The sequence below is a fragment of the Ceratotherium simum genome, chromosome 30 (genome assembly GCF_057802395.1).
Source record: "Ceratotherium simum simum isolate JZ-2026a chromosome 30, ASM5780239v1, whole genome shotgun sequence".
NCBI lineage: Eukaryota > Metazoa > Chordata > Mammalia > Perissodactyla > Rhinocerotidae > Ceratotherium > Ceratotherium simum.
The window spans coordinates 2,199,086-2,220,207 of NC_141929.1; the positions used below are offsets into that span (position 1 = coordinate 2,199,086).

The 21,122-nt window shown below is 64.6% G+C and overlaps 1 protein-coding gene across 3 annotated transcripts; it reads right to left on the bottom strand.

Moving 5' to 3' along the window:
• Positions 1–7,792: 7,792 nt before the first annotated feature.
• On the bottom strand, positions 7,793–20,060 carry ZNF469 (zinc finger protein 469). Of its 3 annotated transcripts, XM_087419816.1 has the most exons (4): positions 16,916–20,060; positions 15,343–16,870; positions 11,867–15,246; positions 7,793–11,836 (listed from the first exon to the last, which is right to left on the bottom strand). In XM_087419816.1, exons 1-4 carry the CDS (start codon positions 20,017–20,019, stop codon positions 8,395–8,397), a joined length of 11,454 nt encoding a protein of 3,817 aa, XP_087275942.1. In that variant the 5' UTR covers positions 20,020–20,060; the 3' UTR covers positions 7,793–8,394. The 3 variants fall into 3 exon arrangements, with proteins under 3 accessions (XP_087275942.1, XP_087275941.1, XP_087275940.1); XM_087419815.1 differs by having other exon boundaries at positions 7,793–16,472; positions 16,614–20,060; XM_087419814.1 differs by having other exon boundaries at positions 7,793–15,269; positions 15,363–20,060.
• Positions 20,061–21,122: the final 1,062 nt, after the last annotated feature.

Sequence of the window (21,122 nt, forward strand, 5' to 3'; positions counted from 1 at the left end):
TTGCTAAACGAAAATGTGGGTCCCCTTGTTAAAAAATTATGAATTTCAGGGCAGCCATGGCAGAGTGTTAAACTGAGTGTGGGGCCTTCCCAAGTGCAGGGCCCCGTGAAGGTCTGTGACAGCCCTGAGCCAGGCCAGAGCCGTTTCTGGAGCACTTTCCTTCTATACTGTGCCCCCTTCATCTGCCTGTGGGGGTATTCTTACCCCATCACATAGAAGAGGACGCTGCAGCATGCTCATGACCAGTGGCCATGCCAGAGGACCTGGCTTGCACCCTCAGGGGAAGTCTGTCAATAATGATGGTAAACTGAGGGAAGAAGAGCAAGAAATGCTGTCGAAAAGAAGGCCTGGGTGAGCCCAGAGCAGGAGCGACCACCTCTGCCTGAGGATGTCAGGGAAGGCTGCCTGGAGGAGGTGACATCCCAGTGGACCTTTGCAAGAGTCCCTGATCAGGTGAGAGGAGGAGCAGGGTATGGGGTTGCTGAGGGTTTCCAGGCTGAGGCCATTCGGCCACCTCCATCCCCCATGGGCTGCCCATCATGAACCCCAATTCCCGCCTCCCCCTGCATGTGCCAGAGGAGTGCCCGGATTCACGTCCACGATCACTGGGAGAGAAGACAATTGACTTCAGCCCGCTGGCGGGGTTGTTGTGCCTGCTGTGGAGCTGGGGGGACTTTGTGCGGAGCTGGGCTGCCCCAACCACAGCCTGGGTGGCCCCTGCTCGCTGGATCAGAGCTGTTGGCAGCTGCCCGCTGGGGGTCCAAGGCTCCCTCAGGCCTCCTGGGGAGGTGCCCAGAGCGTCTGGGCCCAGGGAAGGCTCCTGGGGATGGCTTTGACCTGGGCGCCCGCTCTCAGGGCGATGTCATCGTCACCGTCAGCATCACCAGGGTTTACTGAGCCTTTCTTTGGGCTGATTCTTACTGTCTCATGACGTGCAGCCCCGTGGGTACGACCGTCAGAGCCACCCAGGCAGAAAGAGGCAGAGCTTGGCCTGGGACACATAAAATGTGCTTTCAAGCACCCAGAGGGCTGTCAGGTGGTGGTGAAGACACTGAGGCTCCGAGTGGTCCTACAGCTCTGAAGTGGTAGAGCTGGCATGTAACCCCAGGCAGCTGCACTTCAGAATCTGTGTTCTTAACCCTGGCCTGGGGCTGGGAGAACTGGGCTCAAATCCTGACTGCCCTGAGCAAGCCCGTAACCAATCTGGTCCACGGTTTCCTCATCCGTAAGTGGGCGTGGGGGCGTGACCCCTCGGGGCCTTGATGCTGCTGTGGTTCTGGGCTCACGTCCTGGTCTACCTCTGCCCTCTGACCCGTGGGCTGGCGGACTGTGAGCCTGGCTCCTCTGATGGGCATGCTCCGTGCTGCCCTGTGCCAGGAGGGCTGCCCCAGCGCTTGGCAGTTGCTGTGGTGGGGAAGGGGCTAATTGTGGCAGCTCCCACGTGCCAGGCCCTGCACTGGTTTTTGGGCTATGACCAAGGGAGCCACAGAATGTTCTAGAAACTTAAGCTGGACCTTGAAGGATGAAGAGGATGCTCAAGAAAGAGAGATGGGCAAAGGGCATTCTCAGCTGAAGGAAGAACAGGTGCAAAGGCTGGGAGGGCTGAGAGTGTGGGGCCTGGAAGCCTGGGGCTGGAGCAGATTGTGGGGAGCGTGTCTGGAGTCCAGGCCAAAGGCCTCTGAATGCCAGCTGCACCGTGAACCATCTTTCTGCTTCCCTGCCCTCCTCACCTCCTTACAGCTCTGAGATGCCCCCTGAGACACTGCCACCACCCCACCTGCTCCAAGCCTCTGTCACCCGTCACCCTGACCACTGCTGTGCCTCACCCGCTGGTCCCCCACAGCCACTCCTGCCCCTGCTGCTGGCTGAAGCCAGTGGGACCTTCCCAAAAGCCATTTGTGAGAACCGCAGTCCTCGCCCTGTCCCACTCTACCATTGTTTCCGAATCTCCTTGTATGTGGGTCCAGGTGTCCTGCGGCCACAGGGCCTTTGCACAAGCTGTTCCTGCTGCCGGGTGCACCCTTCCCTCCCACTGCCTGGCCCACTCACTCTTCCTCAGGGAAGCCCCTGACTGCTCCCAGACAAAATTAGGCCTCTCCTCTGTTACCGTTTGCAGGGCCCAGGTGTCTCTTTCTGAAGCACTCAGAGCTCTGTCATCTTACAGGAGCAGCTACAGAAGGAGTCACGTCGTGGGTGATTCCTTGGTGCCAGTCCCATGCTGAGCACTAACATGGGTCAGCATGCTGCCTGCTCGTTAACAGCTCTCTGAGGAAGAGACTGGGAGAATTCCCATTTTCCAGAAGTAAACTGAGGCTCAGAGAAGTGCAGTCACTTGCCCAAGGCTACATGGCAGGTTAGCAGCAGAGCCAGACTCTCCCCAGGAAATCCACATACGCTGCTCCAGAATGGACACTGGTGGCTGCATTGGAGAGAAGGGGGCCCAGGACCTGTCCGTGGCCCCTGCCCGGGCCATACCTTGCTCCCCCACTGCCGGACAGCTCAAGGCCCTAGCACTACCAGGCAGCATGCCAGGGGCCCACCACGACATGTGTCAACACTGGCTCTGCGAAGGGTTTAATTAACTTCCTGTTTCAGGGGGGGATAATGAGTTTTAAGCACCACGTGACTCTGTAAGGAGGTCAAACGGCAGTGAGCATGTCAAAATAAATTAAGTTAGGAATCGCAAGGCTGCCTGTGGGAGGGGCAGGGAGGAGCCGGGGCAGCTCCGGGGACAACTGGATGCTGCCTGGGCCACCCCGGGCGGGCATGTGTGGGCTGCTGCTCAGGGCGTGGCTCTGGCCTTGCAGACCGGGCGCAGGCAGTCCTGCCCACAGGTGGGGACCGCGTCTGGTCTCCACCGCCCATCCCTCAGATGACTGAGGGACAGCAGAGAGACTAGGCCTGGGACCATGCGGGACAAGCCCCTTCTCCTCCTGGCTCGCTGGTCCACGAACCCAGTGTCTCTAACAAGCCGCCCCTCTGACATCCCGGGACACAGGGTTCTTGCCTGGAGACCGTCCTGGAAGTTGGAGAGAGCCACCCTGTTGTGCAGCTGCCCAGGTGTGGCCTCTGGACCCCGCCAGGCAAGGCAGTACTGGGCGCAGACTGGAAATATTATCTGGATATTTCCCAATCTCTGAGAGTTCAGGTCATGTGGGCACAGCCCCAGATAGGAAGCACACACTTCCCTATCTGCAGCCTTCCTTCCTTCCTTCCTCTCTCCCCACTCCTCCCTCCCCTCCTGCCCCGCTCCCTTCCTCCCTTCTTTCCACCCACAGACATCCCGAGGTAGGCCGGGGGACAGCACACACACAACGCACAATGCGTCATCAAGAGCCCAGCAGGAGGGGGACAGCAGACGCAGCCACGGAGTGGGCCGCATTGCTCATCCGCAGCCAAACGTCGACAAATAGAGCAGGGAGGGGCTGTGGCCCTGGGGGTGCTGCTGTGTCTTAAACATATGGTTGGGGGCCACAGAGAGGAGGTGCCATCTGAGTACAGATCTGAAGCTGGGGAGGGAGCCAGCGGGATGGCGGGGGGAGAGAGGGTTGGGCAGAGCTGGCGAGACCCAGTGGGTCTAGGAGCCATGGCACCCGGTCCTCGGAGGGAGCTGCCCAGATCAGGGCTGGGAAGGTGATTGGTGATGGAAGGTGACTGGTGATTGTGCCATTTAATAGATGGGAAAACTGAGGCCCAAGGGGACGGTGGTGAGCCCATGGTGTCCTGCCCCAGGCCCAGAGCTGGCAGAGCGTACCGCCCTCCTCCTGGGCCCAGAAATGGGCCTGAGGGGCTCTCAGCAGTGCAGGCCAAGATCCAGCTTGCTCAGGCCCAGCCAAACCCTGGGCCTTGGGAAGGTCTGTTCTGCCTCCTGTCTCTGCCTGGGGGCCCCAGGGAGGAGGCCCATGACCTTGAGCTGCAGCCCACAAGGCCATGCCAGCCCGGCGGTGGGTGAGGTAGACACTGCTCTGTGGGAAAGCTGCCGTGGCCTTGGGCGCCCAGGCCCAGCGTGGCGGAAAGGAGAGACAGCTTGTGGGGCTCAGCGTGGCCACTCCTGGGCTACATTCCCCCCCGCGGCGGGATCTCAGGCCCTGAGGGCAAGCCTCCTGAGAAATGACCTGTGTGCTGCCCACCCACTGGACAGGCGGAGAGATGGGGACTGGAGGGACATGGCCTCACAGCTGGATTTCAGAGCCCACACATGGCACATCCACAGGTGACACGGGCAGGACCCGCGGGCCTCTAGGTCCCGTCCCCTCAGGACAGGCGCTTCAAGGAGCCCCGACATCAGCCACCCCAATGTGACCAGGACTCAGCCCTCCCCTGGCAGCCGTTTGCTCCTCTGAGGCCCTCTGTGGGGTCCTTTCTGCTTTTTATTTTTTGTGAGGATGATCAGCCCTGAGCTAACATCCATGCCAATCCTCTTTTTGCTGAGGAAGACTGGCCCTGGGCTGACATCCGTGCCCAACTTCCTCCACTCTGTATGGGACGCTGCCACAGCATGGCTTGACAAGCGGTGCGTCGGTGCGTGCCCGGGATCCGAACCCAGGCCACCAGCAGCAGAGCGCGAGCACTTAACCGCTATGCCACCGGGCCGGCCCCCGTGGGGTCCTGTCTATCCGGATTCTTCCCACTGTGCCAGCGTGGCCGTCTACACTCTCCCAGGAGACCGGATGCTCTGAGGTATCTGTGGCCCAGAAGCTTAGGAAAACCCACTTAAAACAATGTTCTCCAGGCCATTCCTGGGGCCAACGAGCCTCTCCTTTATGGAGGCTGGGGGACGGAGGCCGGCCCCCTGCTCCCACCACCAGCTGCTCTCCCTCGGCTCCCATCCCCACCCCACGTGCTCCCCAGCCTGTCCCTCCACCTGCACCTCCTCACCTGCTTGCAGGCGCCATCTTCTCCCCACCCTGTCTCCATCTCTGGGTTGGTGGGGCCGAGGGGTGGTTGGGGTCGGGCTTGGGGCCTTGTAGGCGATGCTGTTCAATAACACAGCTGTTTATGTGACCTTGCTGTTAACTCCTTGCCTCCCCCTGCCCACCCTGCCAGCCACAGGGTGGCCCCTGAGGGACCCTGCAGTCACGGAGTGGGGGGCGCACTGGCTTCCTGCACCTGGCAAGCCAGCCCTTGGGGCCCAGGGCAGAGGCGGCCCTGCCTGAGGACCCTTGGGGCGGGCAGGGTCTGGGCTCCGTGTTCTCTGCTGCAGGTGGCCGGTGCTTCCTCGGGGCCTCAGGCCGCTCCCGCAGAACCATCCCCTGTCCTTGTCCCGCCTACTCCAGCCCTCAAATGGGGCCCCCTTCAGGACACCTGCCCACGGAGCTCTCGAGGGCTCCCCACCAGACGCTGCCCAGTTGCTCCCCCACCCTCGCGCACTCGAAGCCGCAGGCGTCTGTGCACCTGAGCGCATCCGGGGCCGGCAGGCGTGCTTGCCTGTGTGTGGGTCCACACGCCCCCGTGTCGGCGTGCACAAGCCTGTGGAGGAAGGCACAGGCGTGTGCAGTAAGCATGTGTCCCTGGGCCTGTCGGTGAGGGTGGGGTGCCCGCGGGTCTGTGGTGTGTGCGTGTGCAGCTTGGGGGCTGCGTGGGAGCTGGCCCACTGCCTGGAGGCCTGGCGGCAGAGCTGCCCTGCTCGGTGCCGGCTGAGCCGGGCGGATGCTGCCACCTGCTGGCCCGACGGGCGCCGTCCACACTGTGGGTCTCCTGCCGCAGAGTGGGCGCAGGAGTGGACCGGGCTCGCTCACGCCAGTCCCGAGGGGACTAGAGCACTGGTGTGTCCCCGACCGTCACGAGTGTCAGCGCCCTGGGGGCATGTGACAGCACACATGCCGTCCACCCCAGAGCATTGATTCGCAGTCTTGGGCGGGGCCTGGAATTTCCATCATGTTCCCAGGTACGCCAGGTGACACAGATGCTGCTGGTCCCCTGCCGCCCGAGATGTAGTCAGCTGAACGGGGCGCCCAGCAGCGGGGGCATGCAGTCCTGCGTCTCCCCCACCCCTGGCCCCATGAGTCTCCACCCCCAAGTCCCCAGATGGCCTGGCTCAAATGGGGCTCAGAGCTCATCTACCCCAATCCTAAACCCCAACCCCGTGTCCCTCTCTGCAGCACCCAAGGTCCCCCTCCTCCCCGGCTCTGCTACAGAGACCCTCGAGGAGACCAAAGCCCCCGAGGGCAGGGGCTGCCTCTGGCTCCTTTCCCAGTGCACAGTTGGTGTGTCAGTGCAGGCGGCCAGGCCCTCCCTGAGTCCCTCGTGGTGGCCCACCCAGGGCTGGGTGTGCATCGACAGGAGGGGCTGAGACAGAGGGAGAGGAACTGGGAAGGGCTCCTGGCAGAGGGAACTGCTCTGAGGGAGAGAAACGGTGGACGATGGTGAGCAGGGGCTGGCGGGGGAGTGTCCGGGTGGGGCAGCGACGAGACCCCAGGTGTGGTTTCACACGTGGGGTCCCCCTCCCTGTGGACAGGGCTGGGCGGGGCTCCCCTCCTGAGCACGGGTTGGTGGGGTCCTGCTCTGAGCGGCCCCTTGTGCCCAGGCCCAGGTGGCCGTCAGGGTCAGGACAGGATGGTGCCTGCCTCTGGACAGCTCCCCCTGCTCTCCAGGCCTTGAGGGGTCTTCAGGACATGGTGGGCCCCGGGGGTGTGAGCCTCCAGTGGGGGAGGGTCTCCTGGTTTGACCCCTCCTGCAGTCTCTGCTGCCTTCCGGGGACCCCCTAAACTGAGCCCTGCTAATTATTTCCTGACACTTATTCTCTCTCCTCTGCTCCCCAAAGGCCCAGCCTAGAGCTGTGACGCTTGGAAACAAAGGAGGCTGCGCCATGTTCACAAATCTGGGGGTGGTGGGGCTGCACTGCTGCTTGGGGGCCGCTCTGCAGGGACAGGTGCCCTGGGGACAGCATGGAAGTGACAGTGGAAGCCAAGGCTTTCTGAGCCAGGTCCTGGGCTCCTGGGCGGCAGGGCGGGGCTGGTGGGAGCATGGAGGCCGCGGCTGGAGGCTTCTGTGAAAATAGCGGGAATATATTGGCCAGGATGCGTCTGCCGTGATTCGTACGGTGCAGCCTCAGAGGCCCCACGTTTATTTATCAGCACAAAAAGAGTTCTGAGGGGCACAAACACCTTCTAGAAAGGTGATTGGGGCCCAATTTGGTCTCTTTAGAAACACTGAAATAGAAACTTCTGACACACACATTGCACCCAAGGTAAAAACAAAAACCAGAACCTAACGAACCACGAGCCTTGGGGATCCCCAAGAGTAGAAGGAGCCTCTCCACCCTCCCGCGCCCTTTGAAGACACGGTTCTGTGAGAAGGACGTGCGGGCTGACCCCGGGCCACGGCAGTGCATGAGACGCCTCCCCGACCGGGAGGCAGCACCACCCTCCGGCCCTGAGTGTCCCATCCAGCTGCTCCAACCGCGACCGCAGGGCTGGAGCCTGCCGGCGGCTGGGAGCCAGTGAAGGACTTCTCGGGCTGCTCCGTGGGCCTCCGTGCAGCCCCCTCGAGCCTCCCTACCCTGTCTCCCCGCCCGATTCCCCAGGGAAAACAAACCAAGGAAGCCTGTATTCACATTACATCATGAAATAGCACCAGAAACTTCAGAGTAGGATTGCTGATACTTGCAGCCGAGTGCTCCATGTGAGAGGAAGGCTCTACAAAGGGCAACGGCAGAGACTGGGGGGCTGTGGGGGGTGGGGAGGGAGGACGGGGTGGGGGGGTGCTGCTGATGCACAGCTTTCTCCGTGTCCTGGATGGGAGCCCGGTCCCCGGGGCACAAGGTGCACTGGAGACTGCTGTTTTCCTCGGCAGCATGGACAGTGAACGGCACGACCCTGTGGTCAGAGAAGGCCTGTTGTGTTCTGGAGGGCTGTGTGGCTCACGAATGGTGGAGAGCCCTGTCCCCTTGTTTGATTTCTAAGGTCACTTTGGAATTCCAGGAACAGCAGCAACAAGACTAAGAGGGAGCCTGCCACCATCTGACTGGCTGCTGCCTCCACTTACTTCTCTGCTAGAGGACATGCAGGGGAACCCTGTGCAAACCTTCAAACGGGGCGTTCTGTGGCTACTGTGCCTCCGCAAGGGGGCACATGGGGCGGGAGGGGGGGCCGGTGAGCTGGTACCGAGGAAACAGCTGTGTGGTCTCAAAGAGGCTGCAGCTGGCCCATCTCTCACCCTCACCTTCCAGCTAGAAAGGGGTTGCTGTCCACCCCAGGCCTTGCTCAAAGCAGCACAGTCTCAGCTCTAACACCAAAGTCTGAGCATTGGTATGGTAAGTCAGGTGGATTAAGATGTGGCCACTAAGCGCACCATCTCAGAGCAGAGAACTGGTTTGGCAGCGTAGACGGGAGTTCCCCATTCGCTGGGTTCGTGCCCCAGACCTGCTCCCAGGCACTCACTTGCTCCTATAAATTACTCAGAAGGGTCCTTTTTAAAAGGGATCTTGAAGCTGGTTAGTCTCTGCCCGAAGAGCTGGCTGAGGAGGTCATTCTGGGATTCCGCCGTCCGACAGGAGCGGGAGGTGGCAGGTTCAGCACCGTGGACAGCTCTGCCCCGCTTGGGGGGCCTGTGCAGGGGTCTCGCCGGGGGGAAAGCCTTGCCCAGCCCCTCCTTGCTGTGTCTGACGTCCCCGTGGGCATGGCCGGGCTCTGCCTTTCTGGGCTCCCAGAGCTGGGGGGGCGTCCTGCTGTTCTGGCTGCTGGGCCTGGGCTTGGCGGGGAGCACGCGGCTGGGAGTTGCTTGCTTTCGGGGGGCCCGGGGGGGCCTGTCAGGGACCGAGGGGGCTCTCCCCAAGCCCCCCCCACCTTCACTCCTGCTCGGCCCCGGGACCCGGCCTTTTCTCTTCTTCTCACCACCCTCCCTGCCCTCCCTGGGGCCCAGGCTCCTTTGGGGTCCCCGGTCACCAGCTTCCCTCAGTCCCTTGGGGAAGCCCCTAGCTGGAGCTCGAGGGAGGGGCTTGTCTGGGGCAGGGCTCTGGCCTGGGCAATCGGGCTTGGCTGGGGTAGTGGCCGTCTCACTTTGGAGCTGCCCACTGGCCGGCTGGGGCTGGCTGCCCCCCGCTGTCTTGGTGCCGTGCCGCAGGCCTCCAATGCCCTGGTAACTGGGGCCTGGCCTGGCGTTGAGAGTGGGGGGCTTTGGCCTGTCCTCAGTGCCACAGGCTGGCTCTCCGGTTATCGGGCTGGCCATGGCCTTCTTCGGTTGCACGGGAAACTTGGGCGCTCTGCTGGGGGTGGACAAGGCTGACCTGTCCTTTGATGAACTCTGGCAGCCCCTAGGCTTGGTGGCACTGCCCTTGTGCGAGGGGCTCCCTGTGCCCCCGTCAGGCGTCATGTGGCATGTGGACACCCGCTTCTCTTGCCGGAGCAGGCAGGGGGCTTCTGGGCAATGGTCAGGGGCACAGTGGCCAGGGGCACTCCAGGTCCTGCGTTTCCCTGAGAAGGGGTCAGCAGCCCTCTTTTCCTCTACGTCTTCGTCTCTGGCCCCCGGTCGGGGCAGAGACTCCCTCAGTGGGAGAGGCTGCTGGAGAAGAGGCCCAGGGCTGCCTGGGGACACCTCGTCTTCGGAGCTCTCCATGGCTCCGTCCGGCTTGTGGCCATCTTTGCCATCAGCCGAGGCTGCCGGGAAAGGAGACAGAGACGGGGGCAGGAGCTCTTGGAGGTCAGAGGGCAGACTGCCTCCCCCAACTGGGTGGCCCACAGGGTCTCCAGGCCTCTCTGGGCTTCCGGGCTGCCCCTCGGTGGTGCCAGGAGCTGCATCCGGGCAGGGCCCGAGCAGGGCTGGGAGGGACCCCTCGCTCAGGGCGGAGCTGCTGCTCTGGGACAGAGGCCCGTCCACACCGGGCCTGGGGGCGCTGCTGGGCACGGCCACCCTGCGCCGTTTGCTGGGCAGCGTGCCCTCGCGGTCTGGAGCCTGCCGCCCGGGGGCGCCCGGCCTCCGCACGCCGCGGAACGTGAAGGGCTGCTGCCCCCTCCTCAGGTGTTTGTCCATGTGTCGGTCGAACTGCTCCTTCTTGGCGAAGGTGTAGTTGCAGGAGCTGCAGACGAAGGACCGCTTGCTGATGTGCGTGACGTTGGCGCAGAGCTCGCAGGCGTACAGCGGGGTGTGCGGCAGCTCCAGCTCCTCCCGCACCCCGTGCTCACCACCCAGGTGCGCGCGCAGCTCGCGGTGCTCTGGGTAGACCCGCGGGCACTGGGGGCACAGGTAGACGCGCTGCGGGCTGTGCACCGCCAGGTGGCGCTGCAGCTTGAAGGGCTTGGGGAACCGCTTCCCGCAGTGGTGGCAGTCGCGGGAGGGGTCCTTGCAGTCCTGGTGCACCGGGACAGCCTGGAGGAGGGGCTCGCTATTGGAGCAGGGGTCGGGGGATGGGCTGGGGGACGTCTTGGCGCAGCTGCTGGGTGGAGCGGGGTTCGTGCAGACTATCACGTTGCCGTTGACCAAGGCGCCATCTTGGTTTGAGTTGTTGGCCTGGGCCTTGGGTTTGGCCCTCTCCGTCGGGAACTCTTTCTCGGCTCCAGGCTCGTGCCCCGAGGCCTCCATGGGGGCCCCGTTTGTCTTGCCAATCGAGCGCGTGCCCCTGTGGGGTTTGGACGCCTGCCCCATGATGCTGCTCAGGAAGTGTGTGACAGAGCTGTCCCCCTCCCAGCATCCAGGCAGGGCCCCCAGGGACCTCCGCGCTTGCCCCTCGCGGGCGAACCGCGCGGCGTGCTCCCGCAGGTGCTCATTGTACATCCAGACATCCGCCAGCTCCCTCAGGCACATGCCGCAGACCCACAGCCCCGCCTTGCTCTGCGGGTGCTTCTCCTGCAGGTGCTCCCGCAACAGCTCGCGGGAGCCGAACCTGCGCTCCACGCACATGTAGCAGGTGGGGGGCGGCGAGGGGCTGTGGGCCAGCTTGTGGAGGTCCAGCTCGCCCAGGCCGTGGAAGCGCTGGAAGCACACCCTGCACTTGTAGGGCGCCCTCCTGGCCTTGGCTTGCCCGTCTCTGCCTGGGGCCCTTCTGGCCCCGGCCGCCTCCTCTGTCCTTTTGCCTGGTGGCTCCTGGGAGTTCGCTGTGGCCTTGAAGTCTAGGAAGCTCGTGCCCGGGAGACCCGCAGGGTCTTCGCAGGGTCCCAGGAAGCACAGGTCTTGCATCTCAAGCTTGGCGCTGAGCGTCTCGAGACCCACGGTGTTCCCGGGGAGCCCGCTGTCATAGCGTTCTTGCTCCAGGTTGGGGGGCTCGGGGCTCACGCTTCCAAGAGGAGAGGCCGTCTCTCCGGTGGGGGCCCGCGGCTCCAGCCCTCGCCAGGCCGCCGGGACCATGTGCAGCTTGGGGATGCTCTCTGCCTGGTGGTCCTCGGCACAGCCTGCCTCCGGGCCGGGCTCCAGGGCCCATGGGTGAGGGGCCCAGGGGTCAATGCCAGGCACCTTGCTGCTGAGGAAGCCCTCCAGGAGGAAGGACTCGGGCAGAGCTGTGGCCTCGTCGCCCCAGGGGTCCTCGTGAGACAGGCAGAGCGAGCCTGAGTCGCTGAGGTCTGTGGGCAGGTGGGAGGACGGGGCTGTGCTGCTCCCCACCTCGTGGCCGGGCTCCAGGGGTGGCAGCGGGGGCTTCAGCTTTTTCCCGCGCTTCCCGTAGACACGGGGGTTCTTCTTCCTGGTCCAGCGGTCACCCAGAGGGAAGAGCTGGGAAAAGGAGGCCTCATCATCAAATACACTCAGAGGGTCCCCGAGACCCGGGCTGGGGGCTTTGGGAGCGGCACCCTCACGCTCCTGGACCCCATCTTCTGGGTCGTGCAGGGAGCCCTGGAGGTGACTGCTGATGGTGCTGCCTTCTTCAGAATCACAAGTCTCGAGAGGGCCTGGGGGGCCCGAGGGAGGCCTGTGCCCCTCCCAGACACCGTGCCCTGACCTGCTCTCAGCAGCTCTGCTGTCCCCGGCAGGCTCTTTGCAGACCCCCGACGTCCTTGTTTCTCTGGGACCCCAGCACCTCCTCGCCAAGGCTGCCTTCCGCGCCCCTGGCCCTTCTCTAGGAGGCGCCCCCTCTGTCCTCCTTGGATGGGCCACCCAGTCCCCGGGTGACTTCTGTAGAGGCGTCTCCTTTGGGTCTGTGGCCATGGGAGGCGGCTGTGCGACCTCGGTCTCCTGCTCTGCCTCTGGTGAGACGCGGCGGCTCGGGAGGGCTGGGTAACTGGCAATCACAGTTGATGGATTCCAGCTGCTGGTATCTGAAATCACATCAGCAGAGACTGGAGGACCGCTCTCCTCCCGGAACCTTCTCACTCTGGGCTTCCTCGCTTTCTTATTTGACCTCCCCCCTGCCTCGCTGGGGACGTCTGTGGGCACTCTGGCCCGCCTCTGGCCTCCTCCCTTCCCTGCTGGTTTGGGACGGGGCTCCTTCTTCTCCAGCTGGTCCCGTTTCCTGGGCTCTGCAGCCCCCACATCCACCCCTTGCGTGACCAGGCCTGGGGAGTGTGGTTCCCGGCTTGGGGGACAGCCTGGTGTTCCCAGAACACAGAGCCGCTGTCTAAGGCCCTTGGACGTCTCGGGACCCTGGGCACCCTCAGGAGCTGCAGAGCCCTGGACAGGAGGCGGCCCAAGAGTGCGGCTGGGGCCACTCAGCGAGTGCCTCAGTTTCTCCTTCCCAGATGCCCGGCGGCTTTTCTTCCCCTGGGGGTGGCACGTCTGGGCTTCGGGGTCCCCAGGCTGGGAGGTGGGTGGGGCTGGTGGGCTTGGCTGGGAGGCAGCCCCCCTGTGCAGCCTGTGTTTCCTGGCTCTGTGGCGGCTCAGGCCCGGTCCGGAGCAGAAGGAGGCCAAGCAGACCTCACAGGTCACGGGCCGCCCACTGGGGGCTTGGTCCTTCCAGTGGCCGTTCTCAGTGGACACAGGCTTCTTTTTAAAGCCACGAGGCTTCTGTCTGGGGTCCTGGAGACTGATGGGGTCCCCCTGGGGTGACTGGTGGAGGACATTTCTGAGGCTTTGCAGGGAGCCGGGTCTGGAGTCGCTGGCCGTGCTGCTGAGGGACACGGCTCTGCCCAGGCGGAGCTCTGTGGAAGTAAAGCTGACCGTTGGGCGTCTGGTGCCATCTTCGGACACCCTTGTAATGCCAGAGCGTCCAGCCCCAGGTGTCTCCAGGACCTCCTGTCCCTGGGGGCTGGCCCTTGCCTCGCCTTCCAGGCAGGCGTGGGGATCTGGTGCTGCGGCCTCCTGTGTGCAAGGGTCAGCGGGTACAGTGGGGACGCTGTGGCCTTCTCTGTTTCCTGGGGGCTCTGAGGAGGGGCCCTTGGACATCTTGTTGGGGCTGGTGTGGGGCGGGGCTCCCCTGCTGTGGTGGTCTGGCCACTCGGCCCTGGGGCCTCTGACTGCCCCCATGCCATCTGTGGCAAGAATGGCAGGCAGTTCAGTGGCCTTGATGGTCACTCTTGGGGAGACGGCCCTCACTGGGGGTGGCGGGGAGGCACAGGCAGGAGATGCTCTCGGCTCCTCTTTCCTGGAACCCTCTAGGATTCTTGGCATGCGGCCTTCAGGGCGGTCCGCCCCATGGGGGGGAGCGAGGACACTGATGAAGCTGGGCTGGCCTGTGGGAGGGTCTTCCAGGGGGCTGCGGTCCCCCAGGAGGGGCCAGTGAGCTAGGCTTTCCTTGAGGCCACAGGGGCTTGTCCTCAAAGATGGGTGAGTGGGGGCTGGGGTGCAGTCGGCCCTTTTTGGAGGTGTCTGGACAGGAGAAGGTGCTGGCAGATGCTGTGGGCTGGTAGGGTCCCCGCAGGATGGAGACGCTGGGAGCAGCCCCCTCAGTTCACCTGAAGGAGCTGACGGAGGGTCTTCCTGGGTTGGGTGCTCAAGGCCGCAGGGAACAGAGGTAGCCGCGGAAGCGAGTGAGGGGTCACAGCTGGCCAGGTCGCTGATGGGGGACGCTGGGCTCTCCCCAGCGAGCAGCAAATGCTTCTCAAGGCCTGGGCCAGCTGCCTCCTCTTGAGTCTGGTCCTCAGACCCACTTTGGGCGTGGGCTGCTGCCAAGGCTGGGACCAAAGATTCCGCATCAGAGGACGTGGGGCTTGGGGCAGCCTGTGCCTCGTCCTGAAGGCCCAAAGCCACCCTGCTTTCCTGGAGTTGTCCCCCTAGCTGGTCTGCACCCCCAGCCGGCCTGGCCGGAGCAACTTCAGGACTGGCATTGGCTGTGGTGGGGTCACCCGGCCCCCCCGGGCTCCCCCCATTATCTGGCTGCAGCTGGCTGGCTTGGCCTTGGCCCCTGGGCTTCTCAGCCTGGCCGAGCACGCCCAGATGTCCATCTGCCTCTGGCCCCGGCTGACGTCCGGCCACTGCAGGGACAGCTGTCATCGGCACACCCCCAAGGGAGCCCTGGGTGGGGCTGCAGGCCAAGTTCCCACCTTCCACACTGTCCCCTTCCAGATCTGAGGGGTCATTGCACTGAGGGCTCTGGGCATTGGCAGGCGGGGGCCCCTGTGAGCCCCGGGCATCATCTTCTCTCTCAGCCGCTCTGGCCACCAGGAGCTGGAGCTGATGTAGGGGGCTCGCAGCTGGGTCCCGGGGTCTCCTGCCAGGACTGGGGTCAGGCACACAGGCAGGACTCGGGGCGGCCCCCACTAGTACAAGCTCCTTGTCACTCTCAAAGCCAGGGCCCCCTGCCACAGGGTGGAGGCGCCCCGCTTCTTCCAGCCTGCCTGCACTGCTTACAGAGTGTCCCTTGGGGGCATTGTGGTGACTGGCACCAGAAGGTGGGGTGGCACCCAGAGACAGAATCCTGGCACCCTGAAAGGCCAAGTCAGGTGCCAGATGGGCAATAGGGCTGCTGAACGCTTCCAGCTCGGGGGGGTCTCGGCAGGGCCCGTGTGCCTTGCAGGCTCCTGGGGGCAGGAGCCCTCGTCCCTGTGTGCCAGGGAGGGGCAGCAGGAGGGCTTCGCTTCCATGGATTTTGGGGGCCCTGTTATTTTTAGGAAGTAAAGGCTCACAGCTTGGGCTGCACTTGGCTGACCTTCCCACGTCCAATGGGGGCTTGTGCGGCTCTCTGGGGCTGGGGACTTCCGGGTGGACCCCACAGTCCCTTTCTGTCTTGGGGGACCCCGTCTCGGATGCTCTGGCTTTCTGCACTGGCTGGAAACTGAGGCTGGCCCCAGTAGGGCTGAAGGGAGCTCCTGAAGCCACGTCTTCGTGGGAACCGGGGGGAAGGGCTGCTTCTCTCGTGTGGAATGAGGGCCGTTCCTCCTGGGGGCTCCCCAGAGTCCCCTCCGTGGCGGCCACGGCTCTCTCTGCCCCTTCTGGGTGTGGACTCAACTCCCCAAGCCCGGTGAATTCGGCTGTGGAGAGCGCGTCCTCATGAGGAGGGGCAGCTTGGGGGACGGGCAGAGGGGTCCCCGCACCTGCATGCACCGCACCCACGTGCTCAGCACCGCGCAGCTCTCCTGGGGCCGTGTGCGTGTCTTCACTTTTCAGTTGACTTTCTAACTCGGTGACCAACCTCTTGATCTCTAACTCGTCCTCAGACAGGTTGCTCATAAAAGCAACGCCACAATCGCTGACCTTGCTGGGCAAAGGGGGAGGGCTGGCCGCCCCTGTCCCTGCACTGGGACACTTTTTACTGAATGCCTTTTCCGCTGAGAGGTCAGGAAAATGGCCCACGTGGCTGGGCAGCATCAGGCACGTGTCCTCCAGCAGGGACCAGCCCTTCTCGGGCAGAAACGAGGGGTATGGTGGGTCTGATGGGGGTTTCCTTAGGGGAGGGTGGGCACACGCAGACGGTGAGTGAGCATCCCCACTTCCAGACAGGCTGCTGTAGATCGGCGGGTCGAAGCCATCCACAGACAGCCCTGGGAAGAGGGGCGGGGACTCCAAGGTCACTGGTGATTTGGCTTCGCCTGGGTCTGTGTTGGCCGTGTAGGGTGGTCTCCTGGGCAAGTTTGGCTTGAGGGAGCTGGCATCTGCAGTGTCCTGGTGAAGGTGCATGCTGCTGGCTGGCGTAGTGTGCCGAGCCAACGGCTTGGAGTACAGGTCTTCGTGGAGACAGCTAGCCAGGTCTTTGGCTTCAAGGAACAATTCGCTGGGGGAGCGGCTGTAGGGCTGAGGCCGCTTTTTGGCAACTGGAACCCCCACGGGGTCTCTGTTAAAAAGAGCAGGGTCACAACCAAGATCAGGAGTCTTCAAAAACAGGGTGCTGGGTTCGGGGAAGGCAGCGTTGGTGGCGTTAGCAACGGGCACCAGCAATTCTCCTGGCAGGTAGGCAGGGGGGTCCTCTGTGTCACGGGAGATGAGCGGCTCCATGCACTGGGGGGCACCCAGCAGATGGCCCGCACCTGGTGCTGGTGAGCTCCTGCGGGGTACCACGATGTCCTCTCTGCCGGGCTGTGGTCGCTCTGGGGCTGGGGGTCTTCCTCCTGCACAGGTGGCCGGAGAAGAGCGAGAAACCTCTCTGAGAAGTGCTGTGGCGTCTGGGGGAAGCTTGTCAGCAGTTTCAGGGTTCTTGGTCTCTTGAGGGAAGTCCAGCGACGGATGGTTTTCCTCGGCGGTCTTGGGGCTCGTGGGAACCTGCTGGAGACACTTCGGGCCTCTCTCCTGAGGGCCTGCTCGGGACTCTGGGCTTTGCGGTGGGCCCTGGGTCTCGAGGCTCTCGCTGGGGCCTGAGCAAGGCCTGCCCGGCTCTTCGGGGGTCTGGGAGCCCCTGCCCTTCGTGGCATCCTGCCTCACGGCTTTCCTGGGCTTCTGCTGCTCTCCACCCTCTCTGGGGCCTGGCGTCAAGTCCACTTCCTTCCTCTTCTCGCCTCGCTGCCACCGCCAGCCGCCATGGCGGGGCCGGCCTCTGAGGCGGGAGCCCCGGGGCCGCGAGCTGTCCTCCTCCTCAGACTCGGAGGCATAGTCATACTCCTGGAGCCCGCCGTCCGTGGGGCCGCGCGGGGGCCTCGCGCTCACCAGGGAGCAGTGGCTGCTCTGTGCCGGCTGCCGGTGCAGCTTGTTCTTCTGCTGCACGATCTTGTGGATGAGCTCCTTGCTCCAGGTGCCGCCCTGTGCCTTCCTCCTCCTGGAATCCTTCCTGGGGGACAGTCGGAGGCGCTTGGAGCTCCTGGTCTCCAGCGGGAGGGCCCGTCCATTGGGATCTGTGTGGCTGTCGGGGGCTTGGGTTCTGAGGTTCCCGGGGCAGGTCATGAGCGGCTCAGCCCTGTCACCCTTCCTCCTCTGTCTTGGGTGGGTGGCTCTGGCGCCCCTGCCCAGCCTCTTGGTGGTGTTGGCTGTGTCTAGCTCTTTCCGAAACTTAAACCGCTTCCCTCTCCTCTGCTGGCTGGCCGGGCTGGCCCCGTCTGCTTCCGCAGGTGCTGGGCCCAGGGAGCGGGTTTTGGGCCTATTATGGGCTGGGTAGTCCCTGTCCCCAGGGCAGGTGGTCTGGGGGTCCAGTGGGGAAGCCATGGCTGGGAGCGGGGGCTGGGCTTTGCTCTCTGGCGCTGCCCCCACCCTGATCTTGGGGGGCTGCCCAGCACTGGGCCCTCTGGGGCCGGAAGGTTCTTCGTCAGTGAAGACGTCAATGAAGCTGCTGTCGATCTCAGGGGTGTCTGACTGGTACTCCAGGCCGTTGAGCGCCTCGGTGATGAGGCTGTCCAGCTTGGCTTCGTCCTCCAGGTCCAGGTCTGCAGCAGGGAGCGGGAAGGGGCCAGCAGACAGGCCAGGCAAGAAACTCGTCCTCAGGGGGTCGTCTTTGCCGTCTGTCTGGACGTCCCCACCAAGCAGGAAGGGGACCATCTTGGTGTGGTTGAGCAGGCTTGGGCTCCCACTGGCCAGTGCCCTGGGGGTGGTCAGTGCGGAGGGGGCGGCGGGGGGCATGGGGAGCCCTGGGGGCTGCTGGTGGCCATCCTTGGCTCTGGCCAGAAGCAGGTTGCAGAACTGCCGGTGTTCCAGGAAGGCGGCTAGGCTGCTGTAGTTCCGGTCGCACTGCCTGCAGGTGAGCAGCACGTCCAGCTGGTCCAGGCTGGCACTGCTGAGGGGGAAGTGGTGGGCAGAGTAGGGGGGGGGGTCCCGGGGGAAGCCCTCCAGCCCCCTGCTGCCCACCTCGGGGCCTGTGCTGGGGAACGGGGCCTCCTCCAGGCATTTGAAGGCGCCCTTGGCCCCCAGCCCCTCTGTGGGGAACGGGAAGGTCTTGACCGGCTCTGGCTGGTAGTGGATGGGGAGGGTGTGCGAGGGCTCAGGGGAAGGGAAGGGGCTGCTGGTCTCCTGGGGATGAGTGGGGGGGTGGTAGAAAGTGGAGGGCCTGAGCGGGCCCGGGAGCTGGCTCTCCTCTGAGCTGGGGTTGGCGGGGCTGCCGGACAGCGGTGAGAGCGAGGAGCAGGTGCTGCTGCCAGCCGTGGTGGTGGCGGGCGAGGGCAGCGGGGACTCACTGGGAGAGGCTCCCACCACCCTGGGTGGGGGCAGGCCAGGGGTCCCTCGGGGTGAGACCTGGGGCTGGACTACCCCAAAGAACAGGGGCTGGGCTGCGGGGTCCTTCAGCCCGTTGTAGGTGAATAGCCCAGGGGAGCTGCCGCCGTGATGGCCGGGGCTGTTTCTCAGGACAGCCAGCTTTTCCCCGGGCCCCGGCGTCTTGCTGGCAGCACCCAGGGCTCCCTGGCTGCCCCCCTGCCACTCTGCGACCCCTGGGGGTAAGGGCAGCCGGCTCAGCATTTCCATTCGGTGGGGGCCGGGCCTGACAGCCGGGAGGGCCTGGGGCCAGGGCAGAGGGGGACTCTGGGGGAGCCCGAGCTGCTGGCCTGGGCTGGGCTGGCCTTCAAAGAACGCATTCCTGGTGGTGGCCGGGGAGCCCAGGGCAGGGGTGGGGTAAGGGGCTGCGGAAGGGTCCCATAGCTGGGGCAGCCTGCTGGGCGAGGGGCCTGGGGCGGCTAGCTCTGTGTCCAGAGACCCTGGGCTGGTGCTCACCCTGCTGGCTCCAGGGCTTCCATACGCCTGCCCAGGAATGTGCCTCTGGGGCCCATCGGGGGCTGAAGGCGGTCTCTCGGGGAGGGCTCTGGTCAGGCTCTTGTGCACACTGTCCGGGAAGGTGGCCATGCTCTCCAGGAAGGGGCTGGGGGCCGGGTGAGCAGCACCAGTGGCGGGGAGAGCACCGGCGAGGTCGCTGGGGGCCTCGAGGCTGCCGGGCGGGCGGGGGTAGCAGGGTGGGGGTGGGGGTGCAGGCCGAGCGGGCAGGGGGTAGGCCGGGCCCGTGCCCACCGCCTCCTCCGGCCATGCTCCCCGAGGCGGGTGGAAGGCAAACACCAGTGCCCTCTCGGCGTACTCGGCCGTGTCCTCAGGGAAAGGTTTTGGGCCGGCCCTGTGCAGCGCCGGGAGGGGGAACTGGAAGGAGACCCCACCAGGGCTGCCACTTTTGGGAAAAGGCTCCGGCTCGGTAGAGGGGACCCCAAAACTAGCACCTGGGAAGCTGTTCTCAGCAGCGGAAGGCCAGGCGTCGGGCCCGCTGGCCTGGAATTCTGAGTAGGAGGCTGGCCTGCAGGGGCTGCTGTTGCTGCTCTGGGGGGCCCGAAGGGGTGGGGGCCTGGGGGTGGCGCTCTGTGAGGTATAGTTGGTGGAAGTAAAGCTGGAGGGGGTCTCCTGGAAGCACCTTTGGAAGCTGAGCTTGTCTGGGGCAGGCGGGGCCTCTGCCTCTGGGGGTCGAGGGGCCTCGTGCTGTGGGTCCTTGGGGGTCTCATCCAGGGCGGGTCTGGCCCTCAGGCCCGTGATGCTCAGGCTGTAGAGCTGCCGAGGGCTGCTGTCAGCCCTGCCCGCCCGCCGCATGCGAGCCTGCGCCTGGCTCCTCCCTTGCAGGGCCCGGGGGCTGCCGCCTTTCCCAGGGGGGCTGCTGAGGGACTGGGTTCTCAGGAGCGGGGCCTTGGGCTCCCCCTCCCCGGCCTGCCACAGCTGGGTCTCGGGGGGCTCCCTGGCCTGGGCCCCAATGCCCGTGGCCTTGGCGGTCCTGCTGGCTGGGGCACTGCCTTCGCCGGGGGGCTGGGAGGGGCCCCCTGTGCCACCAGCCACTCGGCAGGGCTGCAGGTCTCCCGTCACGGTTGGGGGCAGCGCTCCACGGGGCTGTTCCCCAGGCATGGCCCCTCCGTCTGGGCGCTAGGAGGATGCAGTGGTCCGAGGGGGGCTGCAGGGAGTGGGCTGGGTGGCCATCCTCACCCCTCGGGGGGCCTCGGAGAAGCCTGCTCTCATGGTCCTGAGTGGAGCCTGCAAGGAAAAGACAGAAGTGAGTAGGGAGCAGTGGGGCTTCGTGGCTCCTGTGAAGGCCATGGCAGGACGGGAATGGAAGCAGCTGGTACAAAGGCCACCGTCCTTAGGGGACGGGGCTCAGCTCCGATGGCACCTTGAGAGACAAGAGGAAAGGGTCCTGCCAGACTGACCAAGGGGTCCCTGGGAAGCAGGGGGAGAGGGAGAGTGCTGCTGGGGCCTGAGGGTCTGAGAAGACCCCTGGCCGCCTCAGGGCAGCCCTCCTAGGCGCCAGCCAGGCTGTGAGCAGAAAGGCTGTGAGCACACAAGCTCCCAGACCTGCAGAAGGCCTGTGGCGGGGATGGCGGGCACCTGGCGGCCATCTGTGTGGCCTGGGATACAAGCCAGGTGGCATCAGGGGAGACCCTGGGAAGGACGGAGGGGGACGCCTTCTGCTGAGAGAAGGGGCCTTGCATCAGAAGCGGAATTGCAGGAAGTAAGGGAAGTGAGACCGTGCACACTCGAGTCTGGCTGAGGCTCACACCTGCTCCTTCAGGGCCTTGAGGGCGGCCCGGCACAGGACAGCCTCCAGCCCCTTGCTCTGGGGACCCACTGGTCAGCACCCTGAGGGGGGGCCTGCACCTGCATTTCTAGGCTCCCTTCCTGTGTTTGGAGACCCCGAGGAGAGGCATTCTGCCTGACTTGGGGCACAAGTGTCCCTTGGTCTCCTGGGTGGGCGTGGTTGCAGGGCTGGCGAGCAGAGGGTGCCACACCCCCCCATAGACCCTCCCCCATCTCATCAGCCTGGGGGCCACTCCCCTCCTAAGCAGAGGCCTCACCCTCTCCTCGGCCCCACTGCCTGGGCCAGTCCTCCACTCCCCTTTCCATCTACAGACTGGGAGACCTTGGGGCAAGGGCTTGTGGGTAAAGTTTGTTGAGTGAATAAATGATAGCAGTAACAGCAGCGTTGAGCTCCTTCTCGGCAGGGCGCTGAGCAC

Coding starts and splice junctions, on each gene's coding strand:
- ZNF469 (XM_087419814.1), bottom strand. CDS start 20,019: ATGCCTGGGGAACAGCCCCGTGGAGCGCTGCCCCCAACCGTGACGGGA. Junction 15,270..15,362: donor GGCCCCAGGAGAGCTGCGCG/GTGCTGAGCACG, acceptor CGCTCTCCACAG/CCGAATTCACCGGGCTTGGG.